Source organism: Podarcis vaucheri, assembly GCF_965113315.1.
Source record: "Podarcis vaucheri genome assembly, chromosome: 14".
Lineage (NCBI taxonomy): Eukaryota > Metazoa > Chordata > Lepidosauria > Squamata > Lacertidae > Podarcis > Podarcis vaucheri.
The window spans coordinates 34,671,433-34,692,837 of record NC_138752.1 but is presented as its reverse complement, the minus strand read 5'-3'; the positions used below and the strand labels follow the sequence as shown (position 1 = coordinate 34,692,837).

At 42.7% G+C, this 21,405-nt stretch overlaps 1 protein-coding gene across 29 annotated transcripts in view; it reads left to right on the top strand.

The window, feature by feature from the left end:
- Positions 1–21,405, top strand: part of RBFOX1 (RNA binding fox-1 homolog 1) — a 1,477,709-nt gene that overhangs the window by 756,296 nt on the left and 700,008 nt on the right. For 21 of the 29 annotated variants that reach the window (XM_082199142.1, XM_082199117.1, XM_082199122.1 and 18 more), the window contains one exon: positions 7,592–7,639. The exons of the other annotated variants lie outside the window; for them this stretch is intronic. In XM_082199142.1, the coding sequence (XP_082055268.1) occupies positions 7,592–7,639 (48 nt within the window). The remainder of the gene's footprint in view (positions 1–7,591; positions 7,640–21,405) is intronic. 29 annotated transcript variants of the gene reach the window in all.

Here is a 21,405-nt window from a genome sequence, read left to right as displayed (position 1 = left end):
GCGCTGTGGGTTAAACCACCTAGCAGTTCGAAAGCACATCAAAGTGCAAGTAGATAAATAGGTACCGCTCCAGCGGGAAGGTAAATGGCGTTTCCGTACGCTGCTCTGGTTTGCCAGAAGCGGCTTAGTCATGCTGTACGCTGGCTCCCTCAGCCAATAAAGCGAGATGAGCGCCGCAACCCCAGAATGGGTCACAACTGGACCTAATGATCAGGGGTCTCTTTATCTTTAAGGCTAATTGTGGATAAAATGGTGAAATTTTTTTTTAAGAAATCAGCGATTGCACACACCTAAATATGTACATTTGCACACACACTATCCCTGGTGAATTAAGGTGCTACAACTGGAGACACAGAAAGAAATATTTAAAAATCTCTTTTGATTGCTTCTGCTGCCGAGTTTTACCTCTTCTCCCCCTCCCATCCTCAAATAATTCCTTTGGTGCTTTTGACCTGCTATACCTTGGTAAGTTCTCCAACTCTCAGTTTGACAGGTGACCTCGCACCCTTTAGCTGTGAATAAATAGGAGTATTGCAGAAGTTCTGCAAGATAAGAAGCAACTCTGATAGTTTATTCCTGCTTGGGTCAATAAAGTTTGGATTTGTTGACCTCAGCTGCTCTCTCTTACTGACGGGTTATCTGTCATGCAACCCAGTTAATGCAAACTTTGTAAAGGAAAAGTAATAAAATAAAATAAAATCCATCCAGCTACTCACAGCTTGCTTCAATTGCAGCACCTGTTGGGCATTGCCCAAATGTATACAAAACAGGGAGTGTTCATCTTTGAGGCATGTTATTCTTCAACAAAATAAAAATGAGAAAAGATAAAATTAATCCATTTTAATTGAATATAGTTATTTCCCAGTGGTAATCAACAGTAACTTTCTGATGACCCAAAGTCACTTACATTTTCAAAATGTACATTTTGAATCCGATTAACTGGTTTAAAACAGGCTTCCTCAACCTTGGCCCTCCAGTTGTTTTGAGACTACAATTCCCATCATCCCTGACCACTGGTCCTGCTAGCTAGGGATCATGGGAGTTGTAGGCCAAAAAACATCTGGAGGGCCAAGGTTGAGGAAGCCTGGTTTAAAATAAAGCCCTGATAAGCCGTAGGCTTATTTGTTTGCTTTTTAATAAAGAAATTTTCTTAACCAAGTTTAACAATTTAATGTTAACAAAAATAATGAAATTATTTTGAGTATTAATTATTAGTTCAGCGTTACAACTATGCAAGTACGGGGTTTACCGCTAAGGTTTGGGAGCAGGGGAGAGGTGTCTAACGGACCCAGATGCTTTTCTCTTCCGACACAAAACGTCCTGCAAATCGGAAAGAATATAGTTATAGCTGTAGATAGGAAGCTGCCTTATAGCAAGTCAGACCCTTGGTTCACCTAGCTCAATACTGTCTGCACTGACTAACAGTGGCTCTCTGTGGCTGCAATCAAGGGTTGCTTGGAATTGAAGGGGGGACCGTCCACATACCAGACAGATGCCCTTTCACTGAACTATTGCCCTTCCCCCTGCAGTAGTGTAGCAACAAATTCAGAGGTGCAGATTCCCTTCATGATAGTCACAGCCATACACCCTTCTAAGATTATACAACACCCTACAATTGTGCAATTAGGGGTGTCCTGCAACCATTAATACAGATCCGCATGTGCTGCCTTTCAGTTGTTCTGCTATTTACTGTGCATGTCCATGGGCAAATGAGTTGGAGTGCTCCAATATCTTAATTTGAAGTGACTTCAGTTTTGTTTTCTGTGAAGTTCCATTGCATGTAACAGATCTTGCACACCATTCTCTTGAAAATATAGTCCGGACATCCCCAAACTCGGCCCTCCAGATGTTTTGGGACTACGATTCCCATCATCCCTGACCACTGGTCTTGTTAGCTAGGGTTGATGGGAGTTGTAGTCCCAAAACATCTGGAGGGCCGAGTTTGGGGATGCCTGATGTAGTCCCTTGTATTTTCAGTGTTCTCAAGTGCATAGCTTCGGAGCATACACTGGCTTAAAAAAAACCAAAACCCTTTTCATGCTGATTGGACAGCTCTAGGGCACTGGAGACAGGGGCTCTGCTGCAGAAGCAGTAATGGGTCTTTAGCCCCCTCCCCATGACCCTAGACCACTACACTACTGTCCCCATGACAATATATATCAGGGGAGGGGACTTAAATATCATACCATGACAGCCAGGGCAATCCAATATTCTAAAGGTTCTCCCTGCTGAAGAAGGCAGGGCTAACACCCTTCGCAGCAGGGAAAGGGAGTTCTTTGAACATACAGCTAGTTGTATTTGCAAAACGCTTTGCTCTCCATCCTTTGCTTCATGTAATGCCGGGGGGGGGGGGGAGGAACCTAACAATGTAACATTTGCTAATGGTCATTCCAGGAAGCATGCGGGCAACAGCAATGTCAAAGAGTGGCCTACAATATTTTTCTTATCGTCCCCCCTTTTCATTTAACAGGGCAGTCTTGCACAGGTTTACTCAGACGTAATTCTGATTCACTTCAATGGTGCTCAATCCCTGGTACATGGATATAGCATTGCACTCTTGGTGCTTTTTATCTGGTGTTTTATATCTTAGTAAACTACCTCCAGCAATTGTCATTGGTGTGCACATTTTACAAAGAACATTGAGCTTTTTTCATATTTCAGGCATGAGTGTTCAGAATGACAGGGAATAAGGTTTCTAGGCTTTAGAGTGTAATTCACCAAGAACATTCATATAATCGTGCATCTTCCCATTTATTTCATCTGTGATGTTCCTAGCAAGCTATATTTGTAACGATACTTTCTGGTAATTAATTAATTAATTAATTAATACATGTATCTTAAAGAAAATCAGAATAGGGATAAGATTTTGTCATTGCAGAAACTTGTGCAATCTGATGTTTGATCTAATGCACCCAATTGTTTGCTGCTGAAAAGGGAGCTGGTTTTTTGCAACTTGGTCCGTAAATAGGAAGAAATCCAGCTTGATTGTGTGGTTGTTTGCCTCCATCTGCTGGTCATTTTTGATATTGTAACCTACACAAACTGCAGGTTGCCAAAATTTTGCCTAGACCAAAGAGAATAATGAGGGCATTATGAGGGTCTATCAGCCACTGCTAGTGTTTCCAAGGGCAGATAGACTAATTGGAGAACCAGCTTGGGCATAACTGTACAGCATCTCTGCACTATAGTCTCATTACTTTCTCCTACCCATCAAGTTCTGTACCCTGCTGACGTTAAGACTCATAGGGTGGCTACTAGTCCTCTGCTGAAATTTGCCCTCAAATGTCTTTTAAAACAACAACAACAACAACAACAACAACAACAACACACACACACACACACATAAACACAAACACAACAAAACCACATTCCACTTTGGAAGAAGCTTCCATCTTCCTGAGAATTTCTTTATAATTTTTTTCTGGTTGCAGGGTTTTGTGCTTGCTTTATCATTATCCGTTCTTTCTTTCCAGTCAACATTTACCCAGCAGTCTGCAGGCTCCCCTGACTGCCTCCACTTCCTGAATGGGGTGGGGAGCCTCCTCCCCATGTGTCCCACTAGGCATTGCTTGAAGTGTGGACAACTGGGAAGGCTGCAGAGTGCAGACCGCAGAAGAGATGATTTGCAGGATGAAAGAAAAATGACACCTTTGTCCCCTCTCCTCTTTAATAATGTTCAAATGCATTCTGCCCCACTCCACATCATTCACTGATGAAGAATGCTTAGGGAGAGAGAAATGCAGTATACTTTTTGTTGTTGTTGTTGCTGTTGTTGTTCCAAAACTGTTGTTATTTATTTATTGCATTTTCAGCCCACTCTTTCTTCCAATGAACAAGAATGGGGCGTGCATGGTTCTTCCCCTCATCATTTAATTCCCACAGCAGCCCTGCAAGGTACGTTAGGCTGAGAGGCAGTGACTGGCCCAAGATCACCTGCTGAGCTTTAGGGCTGAGTGGGAATTTGAACCTGGGTCTCCCAGGCCTTAGCCTCAACACTCTGGCCATTACACAGCACTGGCTCTCAACAACATGTGCAGGCCTGTATAAAACTAGTGACTGCCAACAACCCTTGGCATTCATGAAGAGAGATGTGGGGCAAATAGTGGGTCCTAAAAACCTTGTAAGGCCCATCAGAGCTGACACCATCATCACTCCCCCCCTTTAAAAAAACACAACACCAAACTTTTTCTCTCCGAAGAGAAGCACCCATCGTCGTTCTGAGAATCAGTGTAGTGTAGTAGTTAAGAGCAGTAGACTCATAATCTGGTGAACTGGGTTCGCGCCCCTGCTCCTCCACATGCAGCTGCTGGGTGACCTTGGGCCAGTCACACTTCTCTGAAGTCTCTCAGCCCCACTCACCTCACAGAGTGTTTGCTGTGGGGAACGAAGGGAAAGGAGATTGTTAGCCACTTTGAGACTCCTTAGGGTAGTGATAAAGCAGGATATCAAATCCAACTTCTTCTTCTTCTTCTTCCCAAGATTACCTCTGACCCCCCCCCCAGTGGAGCCCAGGGGCTTCATAGATCTATGAAGATGATAACAGCTGCAGCTGCTTCACTCAGCAGTTTTCTCCTTAATCCCACTTCCCATCCCTGCCTGGCTTGGTAAGCTTGCAAGGCATTGGGGAAGTGACAGTGAAGATAGTTGGTGGCACTCAGCAGACATGAGCCAGGTAAACTGACTGCAGCAACCACAACTATCTTGGGTGGTGGTGGTGGTAAGGCCAGGGTTTTACACCTGGACCCCACCCCAAGACATTTTGCCACTTGGGGCAAAATATAAGAGGCCACCTTCCTTCCCATTCCAGCTGCAAATGTCAGTTGAGTTTTATTTCAACCTTGGCAAGAGAGTTGCATACTTCACTGCATCTGAGAACAGCAGGCTAGCTTGGACAGTTTAGGGCAGGACATGCGGCACACACAGCTCTGTTCTCTAACATTTCTCCATTGCTCTCTGCCCTCACAACAGCTGGTGTTGGATTGCATCACTATGTGTGAAACTATGTGCTTCTAAGGAGGGTCTTAACACTCCCATAGCCTGGAGAAAGGGACGACTGGGTTGCCATGGGGCTCAGAAGCTGGAGAAACTCTGTCACCAACCCACCAAATGAACTGGTATTGGTGGACCTCTTGTGGTCTACAGCAGCTGCCATGGGAGATGAATCCAGTACAGAACACGTTAAGCCAGAAGTAACGGAAAAAAGACTCGCTGTTTTGGCATTTTGTAGGATGATGGGGAGATTTGTTACCTGCAGAAGAATGTGTGAGGCCCAACCAAGAGTCTCGATAAAGTTGGAGTGGCAGCCATCTTGCTAGTCTTGTGGTCAACTGGGGTCTAAGTTTGGGCTTATCTCCAGTGGATCATGGGGTATTGGACATGTCTCTTCCCCCATGTGGGGAGAGGCATGCTTTCCCCATGTGCAGATAATGTTTGCACATCTCCCCATAGTAGATAATATGTGAAAGCCTCCCTATGAAGGGTGGCTATGTGCTCTTAGACCATCCCTATAGTGTTGACAAACACAGTTGTTTTCCACCAGGCACCTGCAAAGTTGGCCTTGTGTATTGTTTGGGAGAAGAATAGCAACGAATGTTCAGTAAATTAACTGTGACATGAGCATATTGAATTAGCTTAGAATGATGGCAGGTGTTTTTCATAAAGCAGATGGCTTTCTTTTTGTTTGGTGGTACAGTTGGCAGAGGGGAATAGAATATTGCTGTTCATTGATGTGCTGCCCATCCTTTCCCCTTACATTAAGGGATCCCACCACTTTCGTTTTTAAAGGAGATCATAGATAATGGCTGCATTTTGTGAGCTATCAGAAACTTTTCTAACTCTGTAATGACCATGGCTTAGGGCAGGGATGGGGAACCTGGTGTTAGGCTACAGCTCCAATCATCCCTGACAGTTGGCGATGCTGGCTGGGGCTCATGGGTGATGGAGCCCCACAACACCTGCTGGGCCACAGATTCTCCATCCCTGGTTTACAGGGTCTAATTAACTCATAAAGCTCTGCTATCAGAAACTTTTCTAACTCTGTAATGACCATGGCTTAGGGCAGGGATGGGAAACCTGGTGTTTGACTACAGCTCCTATCATCCCTGACAGTTGGCGATGCTGGCTGGGGCTCATGGGTGATGTAGCCCCCCCCCTGCCAGGCCACAGGTTCCCCATCCCCATCCCTGGTTTACAGGGTCTAATTAACTCATAGAGCTCTGCATCCCCATAAGCCCTCATCCTCCAGTTTTGAACAAATTAATACCCCTTTGAGGAGGAGGTTTGAATTTTTTTGCTTCTTTTTTGAACTGACAGTGGTTTATTTTTGCCTCTGAACTCAAAGGTGTTGGTTTAACATAACCTTGGTTTAGTGAAACAAGCCTGGGTTGTAAACCATTTGTTTCTTTAAGTCAGAGTGAGGAACCTCCTCACAGTCCAATGGTCACATTTATTAGTGGGGCCCACAGCTTTCTGAGGCCCACAGCCAGTTTTGAGTGGGGGAAAGGGTGTGGCTCTTGGTAAAGTAGACTACAATCAAGCCACACACAAAAAGTGGGTGGCTTCTACATACATGAATGCAAGAGCCATTATCAAAGTCCAAGTACACATCTGTGCCAATTCTATTCCCACCAGGCACAAAATAAAAATAGGGCAGGCTATGGATCAGTGCCAGTGAAGGTTGTAGCCTTGGGAGGAGGCACGGCCTATGCAGACTCACGAGGGCCAGATACTAAGGCATGGAGGGCCACGTTTTCCAACTCCACTTTAAATCATAGTTTAGCTAAACCACAGTTTTATTTTGGGTTGGATGTAGTGAGTGAAAACTTAAAATAGAAGCAAAGGCTTCCCATATGTTCCTTGACCCTCTGCTGGAAGGCTCACAAGGCTGGGGTAGGGTCCTTCATGTATCATTAAATAATGTTTAATGTTATATCTGAATGTGCTTTTCTTTTGAGGGTTGTTCATTCATTTGCATGGTTCAAGCATGGTTAATGAGACAATAATGTGTGCTTAGTCCTCAGACTTCCCCATATTGACCAGGGGACTTATTTTTCAAGTTTGTTTTAATGTGAGTTCAATCTCTGCTCAGTCAGTGACCCTGATAAAGCAGGGCAATCAACAATATGTGAGGTCTTCTACTTTGGTTCAAGTGAGCAAAAGTCCCCTTCATACCTTCCCCAATCCACATGGGATACGTTCAAAGCCCACAGCAGGTCAAACAATTATGGTAATGCTTGCATGATCAGGTATAGCAAGAAACACATTGACATTATTTTGATGTAACTCTAAACTGTGGTTTGGCCTTTCTTGTTCTGTTGGGTTAAGCTTGGTTACTGCATCCTGCACATCTCATTACAGTCAAGTTCACTTGAGGTCATTTCAAATGAATATGTGAAAGTCTGATATTTTTGTATCTATAAAATATTTAATATGATACGTTAATGTGGTTGGGGGGGGGGAGAGAGAGAAAGTGGAGAAAATGAGAACTCTGAACTTCAGATTAAACCATCATTTTATTTTTAGGTTTTCAGGCATTGTTGTTTCGGAGAGAGAGCTCCCCCCACCCTTACTAGTTGTTTCTTAACTTTTTCAGGATACTAAAGTGGAGTGCAGCTCTTGTGTAGAAACGGAGGACAGAAAAGTAAGTCCTTCCTTTTGATATATTGTCCTTTCTCTGGTATATATTTTTTGTCACAGCTTACTGGCTATAGATGGCAATTCTAATATGGACATAATTATGTGCATTGGATATAATTCAAAGGGACATTTCACACTACAATGTGATTATGGAGAGAAAGAGAGAGGTTTTTCATTGTGTTTTGAACCTTGCTTCTTTTGAAATGCTTATGACATAAAGTCACTGCATTGAAAGCAAACATAATGCTCACAATCTATCTACCATGGTTAGGAGATGAGTAGCAGTCTCTCAGATCTTCCCTTCTTCGCATTACCCTTTCCACATGTGGATTGCCCTGCTCTCTTCCATTTTCAGAGCTAACTATAGTGCAATGTTGCATACACATTGATGATAATGTTAACCATGATTGGTTTCAAACCTGCTTCTGGCTTTGCTTGTGAACTCCAGCAGGCCTTGAGTGGGGTTGGTGGGGTACAATGCTGCTGTGGTGAAATCTGGAAAATGAAAGGGAGGTGGAGAGATAGTGTGAAGAGAAACAGGTTGGGTGTGCCACAGGAGTGAAAAAGAGTGAGTGTGCTCACCTGTGGGTCCCTCCTATCTGCTAACCCTGGTTAGAAACCATGGACCACTACATTTGAGCTGCCCCAGCTCCACATCTGAAGGTATCCTCAACCAATTGGCCTCTGATGGGTCTTACTTGGTGGGCACTAGTGGTAATTATGAAAACAGCAGCATTCCTCCAAATGGATAAGTGGAAGGTGGGGTAGCCTTCCCCAACTCCCTGTTCCTGCACTGCTGTCCAAGGAAGTGATGCAGTGAACACAAATCACGAACTGCACCAGTATGTTACAATAGGCATATGTTTTGATATCTGTGAAAAAACATTTCTAAAACATTATTTGATTTCCCTGACTGATCCTTGAGTATCAAATTTGTGCTTTGAAAGTAGCAAAACTGTTGTCACTAAAAGTAGCTTCCATGCATCACCACCTAAACTTTAATTTTTACACACACACACGTATGTATGTTGTTGTTCCAATATTTAAATTGCTTCAGGGTGTTTCTTGCTTTGCATAACTGTTGGGCTTATACTTAGTAGTACTCGAAGCTGCTGAACATCTAAAATATATTCAGTGGATTTGAATGAGATGCCACCTTGGCACGCTTCAAACTCATATTGCTCATCTGAAATGTTTGTAGTCGAAAGAATATGGTTTTGAATGGCACCGTAAGGAAAGGATATGAAGAAAGCACTTTCTGTTTTAATGATTTCCTAACTTTGTCAATCAAGTCCCCATAACAGCAATATATTTTGAGCAATTTAAAAGCCCCACATCCCTGCTTGCTGTTGAATGACGCTTTGATGTGGGATGGGTGTATGGGAGTTAAAAGGGGAAAGTCTTTCTCATTTTCAGAGCAGAAAGAATGTCACCCAGACGATGCCCTGTGGTTAAGGCCTCAATTTGAGTTGAACTGGCTGGTTTCCAGTGGGAGAGGGAGGCAGAGTGGACCAGTGGGAGTGGACCAGAGTGGGTACCCTATCCCTCTGGTTTTCTCCTTGATCATAAATGTGAGCCTCTACAGGCAGCTTTAGAGAAAATGAAGAGCTACACTCCCCCCCCCCTTTTTTAATCGTTTAGCAATTGCTCAGTTGTGGTAACTGAATATAAAAATGCAGATAGAGTGCAAATGTCTGATTTTAACTAAAATTGGCCTTCTCACCAAGTTTCATCTGAGAGTCCAGGGCTAGATCTACACTGACTTGTTTAAGGTTGTTACAACAATATTAGATACATTGTTCTAAAATGTCACAGGACATATAAAATAAAGTGCTTCTTACCTCTGTTTTCTCTGTCAAAACACTGTTTCCCTAAGGCTGGTTCCTGTTTGCTCTGCAGCCCCCTCTGGTGTCACATTCTAATAACACACTATGAACGTTAAAAGCAGAACATTATGTGTCCACATGGTTATCAAAACCCATTCCTTAATGTTAAAACCCATGAGAGCAGATCCACCCAGGTTGAAAATACCAATAGCAAACACTACAATTGGACCCAGAAAGTTGTGTGTGTTTGTGTGAGGGAAAAGTGGCCTTATTTTCAATGCTAATAACTTTGGTCTTCAGCCAGAGAGTTTTCCCCCCAGGGTTTTGCAGCACTAAAAGAAGAAAAACCTGCTGTGGAGAATGTAGTCATATTTGAAAACAATTAGGCTTTTAAAAATACCACATCCAATTCTTTTGGGGTGATGCGGGGCAGGGGAGCAGAAGAGGATATGGTTATTCTGCACACTGCCTCTCTCACAAACCTTTTCTAAAATGTGTAGAAACTCTCTGCCCTTCCCAACAACAATTGATGGTATCTCAAACTCACTACCCCTTTTTCTCTCAAGTCAACGGAGTAAGGTAAGACAATTCAGTTTTTGGGGGGAGTTTTTTTGCTGAAAATATGAAGAGAGTTGAGGAACATTAGTAAGCAGAAGGAGATTGCTTTCAAATGAAAACCACCAAAATGGTTTTCTGAGCTGGATTCAATAGGCACAATTTATTTCTTGTGGAACTGTCACCTGCCATTCTAAAGCCCAGCCATATGTGTGATAAACAAGCAATGGTGCTTGTGGACAAGGGGGTACTTTTGCAGCTAAAGTGACATAAGATTCTAGGGGTGACAAGTTAAATAAGCAGCCTTATATTACGGCACTGGCGCACGCACACAAACAGGACCGGTTTACGTTTAGAGGGTTCACAGTGTGCCAAAGTATTCTACTGACTCTTTTCCAAAATTGTTTCTGAAATTGCTTTTGATACTTTCAGCTGTATGCTTGATTGAAATTTCGATTAGGTTTTGTTGTGCTTTATGGGAGCAAAGGTGCCCCAGAGTTCACACAGATTAAAGGCCTCAAAATCATGGGGCATAATCTAGTTGGGACTCAGCACTTCTTAAATCCGCTTAATTTCAGTGGGAGAGATGTAGACCTCTAGTCACCTCCCGGAGCTGCAATTCCCAGAGTTCCCTGGGAAGAGAGATTGATTGTTAAACCGCTCTGGGAATTGTAGCTCTGGGTGGGGGAAACAGAGGGGTCTACTAACAAATCTCAGCAACCTTTAGCAAACTACAGTTCTTGGCTCCCCACCCTCCACCCCATTTATACAATCTCCCTGAGAATGACAACACATCCTTATAATATCATTCCCTTTCTCTGTGTAATTGCAGCCATATTTTCGACGTGAGTGCACATGTTAGCTGCTCAATGTGATTAGTAGATATTTTAAAATGTGTTTAAAAGATGCCAGCCCCTAGATCACCTCATTGTAGAATCTAGGGCAAATTAGGACTGTGAAGGAGACCCACGTCCAATCTGCACATTCGTCCAGGATGTGGAGATCATGCTTTGAAAATCGAACCCTCCGAATTCCTCCCCCATCCCTCGTCTGAGGATTGCTTTGCTTCCCTGCCCTTTGATTAGGCCCACTTCTCCTTTGTCAAGTCAACCTCGCTGGCATCTGCATTGACATTCTCGGCAGCCTTCCCTGGAGGCAACCACGCGGCTGACCGCTAACGAGCAGCTGAGTGGCATTAGCTTTGTAGTTCAAGGTCATTCGCAGCACCGCACTCCATTTGCCTGTTTCTCCAGAACAGGGGGAGGGTTGGTTTGCCAAGGGAATCCTTTTGAGGTGCATCTTGACAGATAAAATCACCACTTTTTACATGCAAGAGCCACCTTGGGGCCTGCAAGATCAAAAGGCTTTATGCTTTGCGCTGGAGCTGATAATGTGATAGGTCAGCAAAGTTAGAGAATCGCCCCCCCTCCTTTTGTTCTGTAATGTTTTATAACTCTGCGTGATCTTCTTGGGGATACAATGTGCGCCGTTAAACTTGTGGCTCCTTTGCCTACGGATAAGGATTTTTTTAATAACACCTTCTGTGAAAAGGTCTTGCAGCACTTTCCAGAGATTAATTAAAAAAGCACCTGCGAAAGAAGAGACAAATGCCATCTCTATAAAAGCCAAGATACCAATGGACAAACGAAAGCAGGCAGAGGACAGAATGGGGTGACCAAGGGCATGCAGCCTTGCAAATGGCAGGTATCGAGTGACACATAGACACAGCACCTGGGTCCAGCTTCTATCCCCCCCCAAAAAAATCTCAAACATAGGCTTTGAGGAAATGACTTCCACACCATTTTTCTAGGCCTTCTACTAACTCAGATGCTAGCGGATGGGGTTTATGAGAATGAAATGCCTTCCTAGCAGCAGCAGATTACTTTGCAGATCCATTATCAGGTTTCATAATGGGTTGGGGAGTCTGAGGGCCTGAGGGCTGCAAACTCCTGAGAGGCACTTGTCAGTGGTGAGTGGAACCAAGGACTAAAGTGGGTGGAGCAACAAATGTGATTATTATTATTATTATTTGCCAATGTACAATAGACTAGCTTCTACACACACTCAGAAATGCACACCTTTCTCTCCCATTCAGACAAGCACCATCAGTGTTCAAGGAGCTGAGGATATTATTTGGAAAGCTCGCTAATGAGTGATGGGTGGGAACCATTTGAATAATGAGGAAAATCCTGAAGAGAGTTGGGATGAAGATGTCTTCCTTGGTCAGGAGAAGCAGGTTGTGATGATGATGATGATAATGTTGATGATTAGATTTATATACCACCCTTTGTCACAAGCTCTCAGGGTGGTTCACAAGATACAACGTAAAAGCACAAATAAATAGTTAAAACAAAATCAATAAAACAATAACCTCCCTCTCCCACAAACACATTTAAAAAGAATGTAGAATATTAATTCTACATTTAAAAGAATGTAGAATATTAATCAGACAAAGGTTGAACAAGAGTGTTTTTGCCTGGCACTTAAAGGTGTATAGTGAATGTGCGAGGCGAGCCTCCCTGGGGAGAGATTTCCACCAATGGAGAGCTACTCCAGTTCTTGTGTTGCCACTCTCCAGATCTCACATGGAGGAGGCACATGGAAGAAGGGCCTCAGCTGATAAATGCAGAGTCTGAGTTGGTTTATATTGGGAGAGGCCGTCCTAGAGATTTTGTGGTCCTGAGCCAGCACTTTGAATTGTACATGGAAGCTAATTGGCAACCAGTGCAACTGGGCCAGGATTGCTGTAATATGCTCAAACCATCTTGCCCCACTGAGTAACCTAGCCACTGCATCTGCACCAGCTTCAGAGGCAGCCCTGCGTATAATGTGCTGTGGTAATCCAGCCTAGAGGTTACCAGAGCATAGAAAGCAGAAGTTAGTCTACCATTGAACCACAACTGTCAAATTCCACCCTTCTTTCTGCACTGAAATAAGTACAGGGATGTTATAGCCACAAGTTTCTCCTTCACTACCCACCCCTTTTCCTTGATTCCCAACCTCACTGCATTTTTCAGGCTTCTTTGGGAAATGTGTGATTTCCCATGGGTGTTCTTGGAAGTATGGCAGTGCTGGGAAGTTGTGGAGAACTGTGGCAAAACCGTGCACTGTTTTGAAATTGAAATTTGAAATTGAGAACAACAAAAAAATGAAACAATGTTAAATTCTTAATATATCAGTCAAAAAGACTAGGTGATCAGAACTAAAAAATAAATAAATCATGGATATATTCTAATGAAGATAACTTAGGAAGCATTCCTACTTCTCTGCAAAAGCTTGTATATCTGATCTATTAATCTATAATAGATGTGAGTGACTAAGAATCAGGGTTTTTTTTACAGTGAAATGTGATGCTGTAAGTATCTAAGAACTAGGAATGTTTTAAGCTTCCTGACAAGGTTTTATCTGCATATGTAATAAACTGCATGAATGCACTCAAGAGGGGGGTGGGACTTGACTTCCCCCTTTCTTTGTCTTCCTCTCTCTTTGGGGTGGGAGCACAGCTAGCCTGTTTTATTGTCTTCCAGATTGATGGGCGATAGGAAGTCTTCATGCTTTTATATATAAGGCATGTGCCGCACAGATATGATTTATGTTATCTCAGCAGTTTTTGCTCAGTTTCACTGGAATGTTCTTCTTGTTGATCAAGGTCAGAAGACCCTGTGATTGTGCCATTTATCTCAGCTGCTTGAATTCTGAAATGTTGAGCCTTGATTCAATATTGTAAGAATAGATTGGGGTGGGGGAATCTGTGGTTTCATGACAGTGGTTTAGCAGGAGGCTGGCATAAGTGTATGTGGGGAGAGGGAGTGGGGGAAGGTCATAAATAGCACAGTCGTGGAACATCTGTTTTGCATGCAGAAGGTCTCGGGTTCAATCTCCAATGATCTATCCAGGCAGGAGCGGGGAAAAGGCTCCTGCCTGAAACCCTGGACAATACTGAGCTAGATGGACTAAGGGTCCAACTCATTATAAAAAGCTTCCAGTTGTACATGTGTATCCCATGTCCTGTGGAAGGGCCACAGCTCAGTCATAGAGCAGCTGCCTTGCATGAAATAGATCCCAGGTTCATCCCTTGGCATCACCAGTTAGGGCTGGGGAAAGCTTCTCCTAGGCTTCTCTATATAAGAGAGAGACTGTTTATCTATTGAGACTGTGTACATGTAATGTATATTCCAATAGTTTCCCAAGAATTCGGTGAATGCTGACATTTGAATCTTGATAGTTGGAGTGAGTTTTGTGAACACAAACTATTTTTGATGACTGACAGCTTAGTAGGCCAGAGGCTTTCAACCTTTTTTGAGTCCACAGCTCCCTTGGCCAACCACATTATTTCTGTGGGTCCCCTGTGGGATACATACAGGGGAATCCTCACTTACGTAGGAATTCTATTCCAGGCCACCACACACACTACTGGAATACGCAAAAGTGGGGATTCCCCAGTTCCGCCCCTGCCCTGTTTTGGTGCCGTTTTCAGCATGCATGTAAGCGGGAACATGCATGACAATCACGTGCAAGTGGGGATTCCCTTGTACGTGGTGAAAAGCTTGTGTTGTTGTGTCATTTAGTGGTTTTGCCTATCATTTTTTTAGGATTAAAATTTAAGCAGTATAGCTTTGAAAAGACTTTTTTAAAAATTACAAGTCATTCATGGCCCTGCTCAGTGTTGTTTTTGTAAGTTGGCACCCAATAAAATAAAACTGAAACAGGAATCCTTAACAACCTCAGCTGGCAGTGACTTAGCGAGGGAATGAAAATGAAAGGCACTCTGCACACACTCCAAGACATCTTTTCCCTTCTGTTATGATGCCAAGAATGGGCAGCAGGAGGCAGGTATTAACTCCCATATAAACAAGCATTAGGTTGCAGCTTGAATGCTTGGTTGACTGGGCACTTGGAAACAAGGGTTAATCACTGTGCATTTCCATTGTCTATCTAAGTCTTCCTTCTTGTGTTGTGTTGCCATAGTAGGGAGTGGGGAAAAGGCAGGAATTAGTAATGTTACCTTCTAACAGACAATGTTTACAGGCAACATTTTGGAAGAACAGATGAACCTCCAGTTTCAAATCCAGCTGAGTGTAAGAAGATCCTGTCTTCTGAGTCTACCTATTCCAGTATCCTGTTCTTACAATGAGCAACCAGATTGCTATGGGAGATTCCACAAACAGGACCTGAGCAGGACCACATTCTCCCCACTAGTATTCAGAGGGATACTGTCTCTAACAGCATAGGCAGAACATAGCTAGATATCATAGAGAAGTCAGTGTCACTACCACTATCCATGACATGTTTCAGTCTAATTGGAGAATTTGGTCTATCTAGCACATGGTTGTGTGTACCAGCCCTTCCTACCTGATGTCCTCCAGCTGTTTTTGGCTACAATTCCCATCAGCCCCGGTATCATAGAGTGAGTGGTGCTGCCTGGGTCCCATGGGAATTGTAGTCTGAAAGTTTTGGAAAGGTTGGTCAACATTAGCTTCTAGCAGTTTTCCAGGGGATTTCAGACAGTTGCCAGGATAAAGTAACTGCAACAAATGCTCTTGAAATGCATTAAACTCCGGGATGAAAAAAAGAAGACGGTGTTGTAGTTAAAGGTCACAACTTTCTTAATTGGCATCTGAAACATGTTGAGAGAACTTCTGGGAGCACATACTGGACATGTTAACAAAGCCTGGGCTGATGTAGAAGAGAGCACCAACATTGCTTAGCTTAGTTTTCAGTGAATTAAGCCTTTCAGAGCATTCCATGCTCAAAGCTCTATGACTTCCAGCTTGGAAACAGCATAAGAGCAGCTGATGAAAAGGAAAGCTGAAATATTTCACCACATTAAAAACAAACAAACTGTGTTTCGTTAATCACAGCAACATAGATATTGTTTTAGTGATTATCCAAATCCTTTAAAAAAAAGGATCTAGAGCAAGCTTGCATTAAGTGATGTTTGATGCCTTTATAAGTGTGTGTGTGTGTTAGTAAAATGTGTGTGTATTTTCACACATCATTTCGCAAAATGCTAGTAAATGTAGTTCACAGTTTATTATATATGAATGAAGTAGAAAATGTACCTACATCAAAAGATGAAGTGTGTGGTAGGGGGGAGTAACCTAAATTATGGGCACTTTATCAAAAACATCAGGGTACTGAAATTAAATAAAAATTAAGTAGCATGCCTGCAAGCAGAGTAATGACCCATCTGTTCATTACAGCCTTAGTTTCCATCAAAGACACAATCTCATTAAAAGCATATCTTTGATTATAGAATGAGTTCCAACTGCATAAAAGTTGTATTACTTTATTCTAAGTTATTTGAATTGTGGTGGGCTTTTACTTTCTTTTTGCAAGGGTGTTGGGGTCAGTTAGCTTATCTTCAAGAGCAATGATAAGTTGTGTAAATTTTGGATACAAGGGTGGTTAAGAAGGAAATTTGTCAAGGTTTGTATGTTTTTAAAAAGTGGAAGGAAGTTCCTATGTTGACAGGTGCTTCTATACTAAATAGAAGAGATTATTTTGCCGCACTACACAGTGATTCCCGGCCTCAGTAATTTGGGAAAATAATTAACTTTAGAAACTTTTTTTAAAAAAAAATAACAACAGAAAAGAGTCCCCCTCTCCCTCCCTCCACTTTCAAAAGCCTTTTCTCTTCAGGTTTACTTTCTTTCTCTCGTCTAATGAATATGGCTAGAAACCAATACCATCTCATGTGTTCTTTGCATCAGAGGAAACTTTTTACATTTAATAATCTCCAAGGTGCCCTTTGAACAAGCAACTTTTTTTTTTTTAAGCTGAAATTACTCTTTGGTAAGCCAAACGTTTTCAGGGGAACGTTAGATCTTCATGAGCCAAAGACAGCAGTCCAGAAGGTGTGAGATAGAAAAGTAAACACTTTTAAGAGCTTGTTCCTGTAGTAGTAGTAGTAGTAGTAGTAGTAGTAGTAATAAAACAAAAACTAAGGGGGGAGTAGTCTTGGATTTATTTATTTTTATTTCATAAAATGTATTTTTTTTTAAAAAAATCACACACCTCAAAGTAGTGGATGAAAAGATGAAACAAGAGAATCCAGAACGAAATTACCACCCTACATTAAAACGTTCAGAAGTTAAAATACTAAAACAGATAAAAATAACCTCAACTTTCTGAGCATCTGGGTATGCTTGTCTAAACAAGGATGTTTTTTGGCGGGCACCAGGAAGAGTACAGTGAAGGCACCTGCTTGTTCGCAATAGGCAGGGAGTTCCAAAGTGTAATCGCCACCACACAAAAAACCCCCGAGTTCTTACAAATGCAGAATGGGTTTTGTTATTACTACCTGTAGTGGTGCCCATTCTGCCCATCAAAGTGGTTGAGGGGACGCAGGTGGGGTAAGGCGATCTTTTAGGTAAATTGGGGGTTGCAAGTTGTTAAGGGGTTTATATACCCATAAGTAAAGGTAAAGGGACCCCTGACCATTAGGTCCAGCCGCGGACGATTCTGGGGTTGCGGCGCTCATCTCGCTTTATTGGCCAAGGGAGCGGCCTACAGCTTCTGGGTCATGTGGCCAGCATGACCAAGCCGCTTCTGGCGAACCGGAGCAGCGCATGGAAATGCCGTTTACCTTCCCGCCGGAGTGGTACCTATTTATCTACTTGCATTTTTTATGTGCTTTCAAACTGCTAGGTTGGCAGGAGCAGGGACTGAACAACAGGAGCTCACCCCATTGTGGGGATTCGAACCGCTGACCTTCTGATCGGCAAGCCCTAGGCTCTGTGGTTTAACCCACAGCGCCACCTGCGTCCCTTATATACCCATAGTAACACCTTGAACCTGGCCTGGCAGCAAATAGGCAACCAGTGAAGATCTCTGGAGCCACAGCCTATAGCCAGGGATGATGAAGACTCAAGTCCAGCAATGTACAGTGGGCTTTCTCTGTTTTCTCTGAGGTGAGGGTTTGTAGCTCAGTGGCGGGGTATCTGCTCTGCATGCAGCAGGTCTTGGGTTCAATGTCTGGCTTCTCCAGTTATCTTACTTCAGAGTGAAATACTACTGTGAAGTAAAAAGTGTATATTCCCCAATTTCATTTTTAAACTTTAAATGAACAACACCCCTTTGAGGCTGCAATCCTATACACACTGGCGTGAAGGTAACCCCTACTGCAGTCAGTTGGAATTACTTCATGATAAACATGCATGAGATTGGATCCCTCTTTGTTGTCCTTCAATCTGCAGGTGGGTTTTTTGTGTGTTTTTTGTTTTGGGGAATGGACTGCTTTTAAGGAAAGGGATTTTAGTGGTGCTGTGCTGTAATAACTATCTGTTTTTTAATTTGTTTTTGCATTGTTTTAATTCCGTTAAATTCAGTTTAGTGACTTGTTATCTTTTAAATGTTTTTAGCAGTTTTTTAAAATCTGTGTTTGTTTTAATTTTTGTGAGCTTCTGTGAGTTCCATTTTGGGAGGAAAGGTGGAATAGTAATAGTAGTAATAATTCATGCGAATATTAGAGACAACGCTTTTTACAAATGTAGGATGATCAAAGACCCCCCCTTTATTGTCCCTGATTCCCCCCTCCCTTTCCCCCCTGGTTGACAGAGCCAGTATCTGAATACGACCTGTTAAAGGCTGATTTATTGATTATGCCACTTGGTCATTCATCCCCCTTCAGAGGGATTGCTAGAGAATGGATGGAGTTAGCTTTGTGTGAAATTTAAATTGTGTGTGTTGATCATGCATTTATCTTATTTAAATTTGCACTGCAAGGCTGTGCTTGTATTTCAAATTTAAATGGTGTTTGTTTTGTTTTGTTTTTAGAATCTAGATATGGAAAGTTGTACATTTTAAAATTATTTTAGACTTGTCTTTTTTTATTTAGAAAACTCTTTCAACTTGTGATTATTTTAATGATTCCATAATCCATATTAATTATATAATGGTTGACAGTATAATTTTTTATTTGGAAGTAAGCCTTGTTGAGGTCAGCTGGGTTTACTTCCAGGTAAGTGTGGATAGGATTGCAGCCTAACTCTATCTGGCTTTGCAAAGGCTATAATTGAGCAATTAATGTCATTCCTTGTACTTTTTATTGTGCTTAAATATCCAGAAGATGGCAGTAGAGGACAAAGAATCTGCACTCAGCTGCTTGACTAAATAATTAATTAACAGAAGTAATAAGGAAACTTTAAATGTGAAATCCTGTCCAGAAGTTGTAGGATAAGTTTAAAACATTAGTGCAAGCATCTACATCTTGCCCATTCGCTTATGGACAATACCTGGTAGTGGTGATGATGGTGATGGTGATGATTTTAAAAGCCAAAAATCTCACAAAATAGTATTTTGTAATATTTAGGGACCTTATTCCCCCTTGTACCCTGGGGTTTTATTGTATACTTGTGTTAACACCCAAATCAAAAAATGCCTATTTGCATGTGGTGGCATCTTTCATTTTATTGGACATAGCAGATTCTGTCCCTCTGCTTCTTGACACGTGGGCGGGTGGGTATGTTTGTACACACAAAACACAGAGAGAGAGTTGTTCCCAGTGGCAGAGCTGGCGTGCGTCCTGGAGGCAGGGTGCACGTCCTGGGGGTGTGGCGCACAGCCAGCAGGGGCTGGGTGCCCTGCGTGGGCGGGGGGCAGCCAGGGATCGTGCTGCCAGGGGCGGTGCGCTCCCCCCCCCCCCGCACTCCTCTTACTCTGCCAGTGGTTGTTCCCACTAATTTCTGCCCAATGTTGCAATTCTGTACACATAGCCATAAACCTCATTGGGCTCTACTGGGTCTCAGTTCAGAGTAACCATACCTAGGATGAGCTTCTGTGTCTAATAATGATAATAACTTAATTAGTCAAACAGATGAATGAATAAATGTGCGACTCTTTTCACTTTTGACCTTCTTCCGGCATGCCATTTCACAGATGAAAGTTACTTTGCTTGTCACTTTTATTTCTTTATTTTTCTTGTTCTTTCTTTTCCTTTTTAACAGACAGAGCAAGATGCACTCTTAGGACCCACTTTATATCTCCCCTGAAATATTAATGATTGTGTAAAAACCATGATATTACATAACCAGACATTTCTGAAGTGCTTAAAAGGCAAAGAAAAATTTGCTCACCGACATGACTACTCTCAAGCATGTATAATATACTGCCACAACATTACACATACAACTGTGAAAAATTAATTCAGGTTGCTATTTCCTAGTGCTTAGCAATGTTGTCTGTCTGTCTTGCTATGCACCTCCCCTCCTTTCTCTTCTAGGGGAGGCTTCCCAGAAACCTGGATTTAAGGTATCATTTCCTGTGCTAGCTTTTTGAGCCAATATGACTCCCACATTTTTTTTAAAAAAAATGTATTTAGTTTTATTGGGGTACAAATGAAACAATTTGCAGTTGCTTCACTCAGTCCTTCCAGCCAAACCTATTTTATTATGTTGAAGCGGAAGATGAGCCCTTTTGGAGCATCAAAAGCCCTCAAATGATCACAATTGCATGGGGTGGGGAGCAGTGGCAGACCTACATTTGGGGGGCCCTGAAGCTTGAACTATTATGGGGGCCCCTTCACAGCCAAAAGCAAGGTCTGGGCAAACACTGTTATCTTCTTCAGTGGGTCTGTTCCATGACAGATCACCACACCTTTAAATCTTTGCTACTGACTCTCAAACTTTGGGATTGTGGAAATATACACAACAACAAAACAATCAGTTTGAATCATATGTCTCCAATTGTGTCTACTAGACCCCCTCTTTTTAAGCAATGCAGACCAAAGTCGCTTCTGGGGGCCCTCCAGGATTTAGGGACCCAGAAGCTTAAGCTTCATTAGTTTCATAGTAGATCCATCCCTGGTGGGGATGGAGACTGAACCCAACATGCTGACCCCATCCTCTCAATCATGTCCCTGCACTCTGACCCAGTGCCAACCAGGTGTTGAGGCTGAAGGTCCAAGGTGCGGTTTCAGATGCTTGAGGATGGTGGTGACTTGGAGATTCAGAATGTGGAGAAAACGGTTGGCAGGAAAAGTTTAAGCAACTGCTTCTTACTCTGAATTTCCCCGATAGAAGGAGCAAGCTGATGAAGAAAATAGGAATGTGTGTATAGAAGGGGGCGGGGAGTGAGGACTCCTTAGAACATAAGAAGAAACTGCTAGATCAAAGACCTATCTAGTCCAGTGTCCTGTTCTCACACTGGCCAAACAGATGCCCATGGGAAGCCCACAAGCAGAAGAACACTCTCCCCTCCCGAGGTTTCCAGTAGGTAGTATTCAGAAGCATTGCTGCCCCTTGACTGTGGAGGCGGAGCAACAGCCATCATGGCTAGTAGCCATCAAGAGCCCTCTCCTGCATTAATTTGTCTAATCCTATTCTAAAAACATCTAGGTTTTCTTCCTCATATCCCTCCTTCTACAGTGAGGGCTTGCTCCAGGTTCACT